The 12,097-nt window shown below is 35.6% G+C and overlaps 2 protein-coding genes across 2 annotated transcripts in view; both read right to left on the bottom strand.

Annotated features, from left to right (window-relative positions):
* Positions 1–302, bottom strand: part of GluProRS (Glutamyl-prolyl-tRNA synthetase) — an 11,941-nt gene extending 11,639 nt beyond the window's left edge. Inside the window, exon 1 of the mRNA XM_011307898.1 lies at positions 246–302. The gene's annotated coding sequence lies outside the window, so the exon portion shown is untranslated. The remainder of the gene's footprint in view (positions 1–245) is intronic.
* Positions 303–2,954: 2,652 nt separating this feature from the next.
* Positions 2,955–4,577, bottom strand: LOC105268370 (F-box/LRR-repeat protein 7-like). Its single transcript, XM_011307895.1, has 3 exons — positions 4,013–4,577; positions 3,525–3,873; positions 2,955–3,408 (listed from the first exon to the last, which is right to left on the bottom strand). The coding sequence occupies exons 1-3, from the start codon at positions 4,550–4,552 to the stop codon at positions 3,002–3,004; spliced, it is 1,296 nt and encodes a 431-aa protein (XP_011306197.1). The 5' UTR covers positions 4,553–4,577; the 3' UTR covers positions 2,955–3,001.
* Between the last annotated feature and the right edge of the window lie 7,520 nt (positions 4,578–12,097).

Genomic DNA, 12,097 nt, shown 5'->3' with positions numbered 1-12,097 from the left:
TCGAAAATTTTGAATTTGGCAATTTCAGTGAATACTTCTTCGATTTTCATGTTCTCCTAATACTTTTTGGTTAAGGATTAATTGGGTTTGGTTAATAGTCGCATGAGGGCAAAAAATTTAAATGACTCCATAAAATTTTAAAATTTCAGTAAATACCAATAAAGGGTTAATTGGATTTGGTTAATGGTCACATGAGGGCAAAAAATTTAAGTGACTCCATAAAATTTTAAAATTTCAGTAAATACCGATTTCGTAACGCCGAAAATGATATTCACCCGGTCGACTGGTCCCTCTGACAGCGGAACTGCTACTGAGGCAGTTACCGAGTCGGCTGAGGCTCCCCCGCCCGGCGCCGGACCCCCACCCTTAGCCCCCCACCCTTAACCCCCCACCCTTAGCCACCCCCCCATTGTGTGTAGCCCCCTCTCTCTCTTGGGGTGGGGTACTACGACGCTGGTGGGGTCACTCAAACCCCCAGACCTGAGCCTCTATATACTTTAGTCAATCCTCTTTGACTATAACGACAGGTAGTCGCCGCATGATTTACATACCAAGGAACGTAAACATTTACCATATCTGGGATCATTCTTTAGGACATAACTGTGCTTTTAAAAGCTATTTACCCCCTCTGAACAGACACTCCACCCTACCCCGTAAGTGCCAATTATCGGGGCCCAGTGAAGAAAAAAGTATTGCTCCATTATTACGCCCTAAAGGATATCAAACTACACACAATGCAAATTACAAAATCACTACTATTGTGTCTCTTAATTAACGTTTCTTCCTCAACAAATACCAACGATTCCTCGAATGCAGAACCAAGCCTAACCCAAAAACAAATCGACAGTTTCATAAGTGGACTCATTACCTGCCTCGACAAAATTCCTGTGACTGAAACGGTTGCCATCGTAGAAGACTATCTGAGCAGTGAAGAAGACATCGAAGACTTTGGTAAATCTACCCTAAACAGTCCGAATGTTTTCACCCTCCTGAGATTCTCCAAAATCTGCCACGATAAGTTGATAAAGCACGTGATCGAAATATCAAAAATTTTCGAAACCAAAGATGCTATGCAAAATTATAAAAAGGGCCAGAACATTCTCAATAAATTATTTAAAACGCTTGATTCATTACAGATGAACCCTAGAGATATAATCAATCTTTTTGTGGATATGGATGTAAACGCTATGCACCAGACTATTATAAAAACAACTAAAAAACAGTTGATGGACGATTCAGACATGAAAAATCTGTTGAAAAGTGTCATCGAACGTCGATCGATTATATTGGGCTCCTATCATCGGTTTGTGAAAAGAATCAATGAAAACTGGAGCATTCGCCACAGCATATTACCTAAAATACAGAAGAGCCGTTTGTATACTATCCTACATATTTTATGGCTGGAGTTTACGGAAATAATTTCAAAAACCGACATAACCGAACGAGATTCTGCAACCGAGACGAAAGAAATAGTATTACAAGCTACCAAGTGGATGGGAATGCTGGCCCTTTCTATAGAGAGTGACGTCGAAATATCGAATTTCATAAAGTACGTCAAATCTCAGGAACTTCGGGCTAGAGTAATTAAAGCCTACAATGATCTAGAAATCGGACAAGATTTTAGGAAGGACGAACTGTGATTGCCAGTTAATTTGGACTAAATTTTCTTATGTGATATGAGAGGTTCCAATAGGAGATATTTTTTCCTGAGTGAAAGAGTTGCCGACAGATTTGGATTCAGCTGTGAATATATTGTGTCATAATTGATGAATAATTTTATGAAGATATTTACAGAGCAATTGCTGTACTGAGTACTGAGTTTAATATTTATACATTGAAGGTCTGCCATCGACAATAAAATAAAAACTATAGATTTCTCAATTATTAGAATTATTATTATCTTTGGTAAATGTCTAGTTTGTTCTGCAAAATTTCAACAATTTTGATTTTATTCAAATCCTATGTGGAAGTGTGAGGGGGAGGGGAAGCCATTAATTTTATCAGAAAACTGATGCTTCATTAAATTGCGCGAAAATATAATAAGTAGAGGAAAAGGGGCGGTAAAAGCACTTGTTACCACTTAAATGACTAGCTCGTAACGTCAAAAACCTTCACCTAAATTTGTTCAACCCGTTTAGACTCTACAGATGAAAATTCCACACCTCCCCCGTCTCACGATTTTTTTTTCCTTTTTTTTCCAATTTTTTTTTCCTTTTTCCCAATTTTTTTTCTCAAAGAGCATCAAAACGCATGCAGTTCTTTCGATTTCCATCATCAATCCTTTCCAGATTATTCATTACATTTTTTATATAATCATTACCAAACAAAAAAAGTATAAAATGAAAGACGATGAGTCCACACACGAAATAGCAACTCTTTTTTTTCTCTTGATTTATTTCATTTAAAGAACTCTCAAAAGTCCATGAATTGACAACTGAAAAGTATTTGATGATTGAAAAATTTCGTAATATTTTATTATTTTTAATTTTACTCATTAACTCACCCTCAATGACGGAATTAGACACTCCATTATTTTATTCGAATATCATAATTTTCCCTCACATTGCAGGAGGCACAGACTAATCAGGATTAATAATAAATCTCTCAGGACATGGAGGCGTGTTGTCCGTCCGATGTCAGGATTAACTCGAAGACAATACAGGAATATATTAGGAAAAGGGCAGAGGGATAACTGAAGAGGCATAACTCGCCCCTTCACGCCCTTCTTCAGGTATATCTCAGCGGATGGTACCTGCCATAAACTCTGATAACAATGGAGAAACTTCACAATCCAAGACACTATAATATATTATATACAACTTATTATAAAAATATATACATCTTTATTTTATGGTAAACTCCGGTCATCACATAAAATTTAACTCGAATTCATAAATTCCAAAACTTATCTTAGACTGAATACGAATTCATAATAATTCTACAATTATCACGATTGTTACGAAAAAAGCCAATGACGTTGATCTTTTCGAAAAACTGCAACTCAAACTATTTCCATCAGTGTTTCGTGAATAATTTCCAACGAAACTGGTTTTATTTTCTCAATATATTCAGGAGTATAGTTTAAGAACGTTGCAGTGAACCCCAAAGCGAGTTTCAGTGGAATATTGTTGTGTCTTTTAGCTACCGCGTCTATGGCAGCCTCGAGAGTTCTGTCTCCAATTGAAGTCAGCGATACATCAAGAACTTGAAGCTCACGTGCATTCTGAAGAAGGAAAATAATCCCTTCGTCTCTCACGTCTTCGCAACCGACGCACTGCAGAATCTTCAGACTGTGGAACTTCGCGAGACAATCATCCGACACTTCTGGCACGTAATTAATTATCAATCTTTCGAGATTTGTGTAAGAAGCGAGAGCATTCAGTCCTCTATCTGTTACGAACGATGATCCTGTGAATATAATAGTTGACAGAAAAAATTTATCCCAAATGAAACAAGTATTCAAGAACTTCACAATATTTTAACATTTCAGAATGTATTCATTCGTGATTTATCAAAACTATTACCACTGATGTCCAAAGACCGGAGATGTCTGCAGTTCTTCGCTATCTCGATGAATAGATCATCAAAGATGTTGACGTCTCGCCACATGAATTTGCAGGCCACAGCTGGAATTCCTACCGTGCTGATATTCCTCAAAGATTCCTTGTTCATCGTGGTAATCTCCAAGACCTCAAGATTACTCAGATTTTTAATCAGCTGGAGTGAGCTTGAAAGGTTGTTGACAAGGTGGAACCCATGGATCTTTAGGTACTTCAAGGAATTTATGTAGGTAATTTTCTCGAAGGAATCTTCATTCACATTACTGCACGTATTGAGTTCCAGTGACCGCAGGTTGGGAAGCGTTTGGATTGCCTGAAATGAAAAGTAATTTTTCTTCATTACGTTTTGTACGTAAAAATTCATGTACATTTTGTACAAAATGCATTCGCTATGTTGTTCTATGGAATTGTTTTTTAGAATTATTTTGTTAAGTAACTATATAACAACTGACCGAATTGAAAATGGATTCACTGATTCGAATATGACTCAATCGTATCACTTCGATGGTCTTCGATAATTTCAGAATGCAACTGCCGATACTGCAGTGTGTGGGATTCCCGTGGATTTCTACATATCTCAAATTGTTCAGCTGTGCGAATATGTTGGATAGAAAAGCCTCGTCTTGGGCATTATTTATCGCAAATTGTGTAATTTTGCAAGCTACTAGGGATTTATGAATGTGGAGGGACGGCCATGAGCAACTCTTAAGCACAACTGTCTCCAAATTTGGACACAACTCTCCAGCTTTTTCGATGATTACGTAACTGAGTCCTGAATTGTCTGAACTATTGATCGTATGCAATCCTTCTCCACAATTTTTGAGAATTCTTATAAGAGATGGAGCTGTCAGGCGCTCTCTCAATGTTCTTGGGGGAATCCCCCAGTTTAATGGTGATTTCCTCGTTATGTCCAGGACCCGCGTGGATTTCCAAAAGTTCTGGAGAACATTTTGCCATTGTTTGCAGACTAAAAAAGAAGATTTAATCGACATTTATCATTTCTTTATCATTTTCGGTTTTTTGATTCTGTGACGAATATTTTTTATTTATTAATAATAATTTAAGGAGCATTGATTTATTATTTACCTCGTTCCAGACGGGTCCTGTCGGCAATGGTGGGTAAATAAGAAAAAATTTTCTCCAGGCAGTCATCGTTCAGGATCTCCATGGAAAAGTTTACATCAACCTGCGTTATCATCTCTGAAAATTATAAATGCAACTGTAAATGATGTTCCATTTAAAATAGTACAGTTGAATAACTCTTGAAAGACGGAAGTAATCAGAAAAATTTTCAGATGCCAGTTGTAAGTTTCGAACGTCCTTTCCAGCATAAATGTTTACACTTTGATGCTGCGAGTTATGTTACATTTTTTTATTGCAATCAATCATTTCAGCCTAACAATTGCAATTATATTCTCACTTGTAAATGATTTCTAAGTCATTCTTTTAGAATTCCGACACATCATCAATTGACAAATGTCAAACTGTTGTATAAATAATTGCAAACATTTAGCGGAAAATATTAAAAGTGAATTGAGGGCTTTCCACCCATATATAGCCAAATTTCACGTTTTTTCATTGTTCTGACAAACTTACTATAGGATTAACGTAAAAAATATAACATTTTCGCGTTTTGGTATTACTGAATGATTCGGGAAGCTTTAAAGTGGCGCGAATATTTTTACTAATTTTTTTTAACATTTTTTTTTTAATTTTTAAGGAGCTGTTGCTGTCTCTTGATTATTTTTCATATTTTTTGGCGATTCCTCGCAAACTGTTGATTAGATTGACGGGGAAAATGTAGCGTTTTTGTCCAACGCTTTGTGAATGTTCAAAAAAGTTTAGAAAAAACGCACAACAATTATTGCACAGCGATGAAATTCCATCGATAATTTATAAAAAAAAAATTAAAAACGTGAATTTCGGCATTGTAAAATCTGAGAAAGAATTCCACATTTGAATTTTGAATTCCTCTGTACCAAGACACCGCACATCACAACAAGTTCCTCGAATCAAATTTCTTGGATGAATAAAAAAAATGTTATGAATAATTAATGAGTAATTTACCGTGGATTATTTTTAGTGTGCAGCACTCCTCTGGATCCACTTGAGTTCAAAATGCAACTGCTACAAGACTTATTACAGATTTTACTACGAGCCCTCAAAGAATTTGTCTGTTGGTGGGGGAAATTTTTGACCAGTTCATATTTTGGGTGTACAGAGGTAGAAATTGACGATCAGCGGAGGATAAGTGAGGGTGGACAGGACCTATCTGCAGGTAGATTCTCTGCGAGAGAGGATGGATTATACGGAGGGATTTATGACCGGCAGTTGAAAGTAAAAATCATATTTTAGTTCAAAATATTCAGAACTCAAGAAATTATATAAGTAAATTCTGTGTTAATACAAGATTTATTTACAGAAATTCGAAAAAAATTTATCAATCATCTGGTGAAATTTGAGCGAAACATGGAAATATCTATTCTAACAACTGAATTTATCATTTTTGGTATTGATCATCTTATTTCAATCCTTGGAAAGTTTCCTATGTTCTCCGTATATAATCTATGATGATAAATTCAACATGAATCTTTAGAAATCTGAAAACGTTTCGTGACGTCTCAGGGTTTTAAAGTATATATTTACCAAGAATTAAATAATAATTATGATCTAACTTTTGACGTGATGAACAAACAGAGCTAGTCACTGCTGTTGAATCGTACCCAATCTAACAGATTATCGATCGCCGAGAATATTAACTCAGTAAAATGATGCCGAACTTGAAATACCTGAAGAAAGAACACAGAAATAATAAAAAAAAGATGTTGACTAGAAAATCTTCGAGTATCAACCGAATCATTCGGTCGTGATCTATAATTCCGGTTGGAACAGTTTCTTCTGCGAGAGGATCTCATGTGCGCCTGAAATTTTCTCTTCAACGTTTCTCTAAGCACTCGCTCCTTATCAATAACATTCAAAAAACGCGACGACAATTCTCCATAATGCAATTGGAATCGCCTGCAGATCATAAAATCAACGGCTACATTCAGAGGTCTACCATTTTCTCTTGCTCCAATCTCTCGTGCAGCTGCAAGTGATGCAATTGTGATTGAAGTCTTCGATAGATCTAGAACTTCGAGACGTCGGGAATTCCTCAACAGCGAAATCACATTTACGTCGACGATTCCTTCACAGCCAACGCATTCCAACACTTTTAGATTTGTAAAATGCACGAAACATGTGCCCGTCACATTGAGAATTCCGTTTATTATCAGTGTCTCGAGATTAGCACAAGCTGCGAGTACATTCATTCCCCTGTCTGTCACCTCTTTTGATCCTGCAGAGACATAATAAATCATCATTATCAAAATTAATAATGAACCAGAACTATCCGCACACCCCACGTAATCTATAAAATCTATAAATATTTAAACAAATAATGATCTTCTGTCAGAAAACTCAATGAAACCTTCACCATAGTTTCTATTTTGTTCATCAATTCGTAGATATTATTAGAATTTATTTAGTAGCAAAGTATTATATTTATGATATATATATAAATATAATATATATGTATAGATATATTTATTTATGATATATATATATAGGACCTTGTGATGATTGATCATTTTTTGACTTTCTGTGAATTGAAGAAGATTAAGGCCCGGGTGGATTATCTAGAAAAGATAATTTACTCCGAAATTCGGATTCCTAATTACTTTGGCAATTAATCGTATTTTTCAATAATTATTAGCTAGCGTTCTAGCGGTTGTCAACAACTAGGCCGCTAGCTAACAATTATCGGAAAAAACAATTAATTGACGGAGTAATTAGAAGTCCCAATTTTGGAGTAAATTATCTTTTCGAGACAGTCCATCCGGGCCTTAATTAAATTAAATTAAAGATGGTATAGATATTTTACTCCAAAATTGGCACTTCTAATTACTCCGTCAATTAATCGTTTTTTTCAATAATTATTAGCTAGCGTTCTAGCGGTTGTCAACAACTAGACCGCTAGCTAACAATTATCGGAAAAAACGATTAATTGACGGAGTAATTAGAAGTCCCAATTTTGGAGTAAATTATCTTTTCGAGACAGTCCATCCGGGCCTTAATTAAATTAAATTAAAGATGCTATAGAAACCTATATCTGCATATTTTTATAAATTTGTATTTCTTTTTCTTCAAATTGGGGGGAGAGGGTGGAAGTGGGGAGGGGGGGGGGGTCAATATAATTGACCCCTAAGAAACTCGTTCCTCAATAATTATTACCACTCATACGACTAGCTCGTAAAAAAACCTATAAAATAAAAGATGAGAAGTCCATTCTAAGCATCTGATGCGTTTTACCTCGTCTCTATATCTATATAAAAAATATTTTAAAAACTACGAAAATATAAAAATAAAGAGGGCCCATTTAACCTTTCATCTGGGAAATTAATTTTTTTTCTATTCTTCTCCATTAATTTATTTTCTTCCATTCCTATAGAACTTGTTTTTGATTAGATGAATTCATTAAATAAAAATGGAGAAATACTTTTCTTCATGTCGCCGATATAAAATTGGGACTTACCGCTTATATCCAGATAACGGAGTTTAGGACATCCGTCGGTGATTCTCGCGAGAAATTCATTGGTGATGTGACAATCGGTGTGATAAATTGGAAACCCCTCGTCATGATAGTCTTTGGACTGTGGTGTCAAGGTAAAAACCTCCAAATTTCTCATATTTGAGATCAATTCAATGGAGTCTCTCAATGGAATCCAGTCATGTGGTAGATATCTCGCGTAAAACGATGATAGACCTATTGAAGATCCCTGAACTTTCAAAGTCATTAATTTCTCCAAAGAGGAAACTGTCCTGAAGAATTGGGCATCCATCCTACTCGTTGAATCCAGTTCAATGACACGTAAGTTCGGAAGTCTCTTAATTGCCTGTATAAAAGAGGATTTTATAATAAATTATTACCATTATTACTACCATTTGGGAATGTTCTTTTAAATTTCACGGGTTTATCAAGTTTTCTAACAAATTCTTGATGAGATTCACCCAAAAAAAATACAGTTTTTGCATTTTCTCATTATTACACGCTCATTACATGTTAGGAGTCATTAAATAATGATAAAATGGGAAAATGGCGTACTTTTTCGGTTCAATTGGATTAACAATTCGTCAGAAAAATTCAAAAGCCGGTAATTTGAGTGAAAAAACAGAACAGAAAATGCAGAACATTCTTAAGGCCCGGATGGACTGTCTGGAAAAGATAATTTACTCCAAAATTGGGACTTCTAATTACTCCGTCAATTAATCGTTTTTTCCGATAATTGTTAGCTAGCGGCCTAGTTGTTGACAACCGCTAGAACGCTAGCTAACAATTATTTTAAAAAACGATTAATTACCAAAGTAATTAGGAATCCGAATTTCGGTGTAAATTATCTTTTCTAGATAATCCACCCGAGCCTTAAGGTAATCTCGGTACATCATTAGTCAAGTTAGAGTACTGCTGACTTTGACTAGCGCAGTGGTTTGGCTTGACAACATTGCTCAACAGCTTGCATAATGCGTTTCCATGTGGTCCATGTGTGTACATATGTACCGAGAGTACATCATTATATTAAGGGCCGGATGGAGTATCTCGGAAAGATAATTTACTCCAAAATTAGGATTCCTAATTACTCCGTCAATTAATTATTTTTTCCGATAATTGTTAGCTAGCGTTCTAGTCGTTGACAACCGCTAGAACGCCAACTAACAATTGTCGAAAAAAAAACGATTAATTGCCAGAGTAATTAGGAATCCCAATTTTGGAGTAAATTATCTTTGCCAGATAATCCAACCCGTCCTTAAGTGACTTTTAACTGCCTTTGCTTTCAGGCTGGCGATTATTGATGCATGAAAATTTAATTAATCTTCGAATTGGCGAGATAAATTACCAGAAGGAATAGTGGTGTGTAGATGTCCACGTGGAAGAACCGTAATTCCTCGATAGTCTCGGGTAAACTACCAAAACCATTGGTCATGCAACCCTGATGAGGAACTGCATGAATTTCAAGACATCTCAATTGCGTAAACATGGATAATATTCTCGGAAGAGGTTCGTCATTGGTAAAAAGTTTTATGACAAGCGTATGACAAGCACCGAGGGACTGGTTGGCATTCAGAAGTGTCCACTTACACCCCGCAATCTCAACGTACTCCAGGTTTGGGCAGTACTTTCCAGCATTTTCAATGATAATTTTGCTTATATGGCGATTATCAGTGGAGATTCTCCGTAAATTCCAGCCGCAAACCCGAAGAATTTTTACGACAAAACGAGGATCCAGACGATTCACCTGCTTCTTTCTCAATCCGCAATCTCTCAGAGCCTTTCGTGTCAGGTCAAGAAATCCGAGGGATTTCAGGGAGTTGTGAGAGACTTTCTGCCATCGTTTGGATACTGTTGATGAAAATTGAATTATCAATGTGTGGAATGTTTAAGATGCCATTGGAGAATTTTTTTGAGACAGAAAATACCGTATTCCAGGTTGGCCTTTTCCACGATGCTCGGTAGAAAAGAAAAAATGTGCTCCAAGCAATCATCATTCAACAGGTCCAATGATATCTCTGGATGATCTTCGAGTCCGGGCATCTGGAAAATTGAAAGTTCCCATCATCTTTATGTTGAATGTATTTTATTACAAAAACTGACGTATTGGGCAACTCCAATACATCACACTTGTCAGAAACACATAATGTAATGTTATTTGAAGGCAATCTATTGCTCCAGACGAACAGACAAATCCAGAATATTAGGACAGGCAGATGAAACTCTCACAAACTATCTATATCTCACAAGTCTCAATCATTGGTTGAATCATTTCGGTGGCTAATTCAAATTCAGAACTTATTAAATTTTCAGTTTCGGTCATGATTTCTATAATTATTAGAATCATTAAATTAATAAATTCGGTTAAGTATTAAATAAATAATGAATACGTACTCTGAATGTTGGGGATGAACAGACTATTCCAATCCTGATGGCTTTATTGATGGCACTCTTGCAGATGGTACCGGTCACTCTTTGTGCGGATGAAAATGATGCAGATCTCGACACCTCGTCATCCGGAGAGATACAGAGGACAACTGCGTTCACTAGTCTGTCTCCACCATCCTCTTCTCGAAACCCATGAAGATTTTTTTCTCTCGGTTAGGGGAAGAGTACCTGAACCTTTTGCAATGAGTGAGGGGAGAGGTACCTAAACTAATAGAAGAGAGAGCTGTCCTCGGGCACTGAGTTTTGGGTACTCAAAGGGATGCTTTCCAGGTAGTTGACCAGAATAATCACTCGCCTCTGTGGAATGTTCACGTTTCTCGAGATCTTAATCCTTCATGTTTTTTTTTCACTCATTTTTCACTGCTACTGTGTTGAGGCGTTCTTGACAATAAAATTTAACACTTCCTGAGAGGATTCCGCCGGTCTTCACCCTGAAAAAAGGTTATTTTTTTAAAAAAGGTGCGTCTTTACTCCTGTGAAGAAAGCCATACTCAAAACTTATCAAGAAAACTATATCTTGGTGTGAGGAAATAATTTAGGACTAGTACAAGAGATTTTGGACTTTTTCAAATGTCGAGCAATAAATTTTTGATAAAATATCTTCTCGAATCAGATCAATGCCTTTTTACATCAAAATCTTTTGCAGTCGAGAAAGGAAAAGTTGTGGGGAAATTTATTCAGCTAGATTTGATTTGAGAAATCACATTTTTATTATGAATTAATTGTTTATTTTATTTATGTATATTTTGGGAATTTCTAATGAGCTTTTAAATACTTTCAAAATTTCCCCAAAATCCGAAAAAAGAAAGCGTTATGCACACACACAGTTTGATCATTTCAAAAAATCATTATTTACCTGTAAAAAAAGTTTATATCTTCTACATTTATATCATCCCTGTTTTACATATTTTTTTATGTTACTCTACCTTTTAAATTTGCACAGAAAATCATCAAATGAATTAATAATTAATAATAACAACTAATAATTTTTTTAGGAAGACGATTGGAACTTCAGGACTAGTACGTCCTTTTTAAATCCCCATTTTTTGAGCGGCAAAATTCATTTTTCAAAACTATTTGAGTGCTTTCAATGAACAATCTATGTTTGTTTTTTTTTCGGCTTTTGGGTCTGAAAACTCAGGCCCCAAGGACTCATTTGGGTTTTACGACTAGTTTACGAGGGTAAATCCCGATCATAAATTTGTCAATTTGGGAAAAACGGGAGACATGTCCATCTACCAGTTTTAGGGATGAGGAATTACTCAAAAATATATATGAGGGGTGCCATGCCATCAGGTCATGTCTTCAGATTCTGCTCACATATTTTATTTATGTGGTTTATCTACCTCCTACGAACAAACAAATAATTTTCTATATCTAAATTTATAAAAACTACATATACTATTATAATCCACGCCAATTCAATATATTTTTATAATACATAAAATTTATATAAAATTATATATTTCTCGATATAAATTACCGCTATTATATTGAATTATAT

This window comes from Fopius arisanus, unplaced genomic scaffold (assembly GCF_000806365.1).
Source record: "Fopius arisanus strain USDA-PBARC FA_bdor unplaced genomic scaffold, ASM80636v1 scaffold00056, whole genome shotgun sequence".
Lineage (NCBI taxonomy): Eukaryota > Metazoa > Arthropoda > Insecta > Hymenoptera > Braconidae > Fopius > Fopius arisanus.
The sequence above is the reverse complement of the archived record's forward strand: the minus strand, read 5'-3'. Positions and strand labels throughout refer to the sequence as shown.

Bases quoted from the DNA above. Each gene is read 5' to 3' on its own strand.
- LOC105268370 (XM_011307895.1), bottom strand. From the start codon at position 4,552: ATGTCGATTAAATCTTCTTTTTTAGTCTGCAAACAATGGCAAAATGTT. The intron at 3,874-4,012 runs GTCAGTTGTTAT...TTTTCATTTCAG, and splicing joins GTGAATCCATTTTCAATTCG to GCAATCCAAACGCTTCCCAA. The intron at 3,409-3,524 runs GTAATAGTTTTG...TTATATTCACAG, and splicing joins CCGGTCTTTGGACATCAGTG to GATCATCGTTCGTAACAGAT.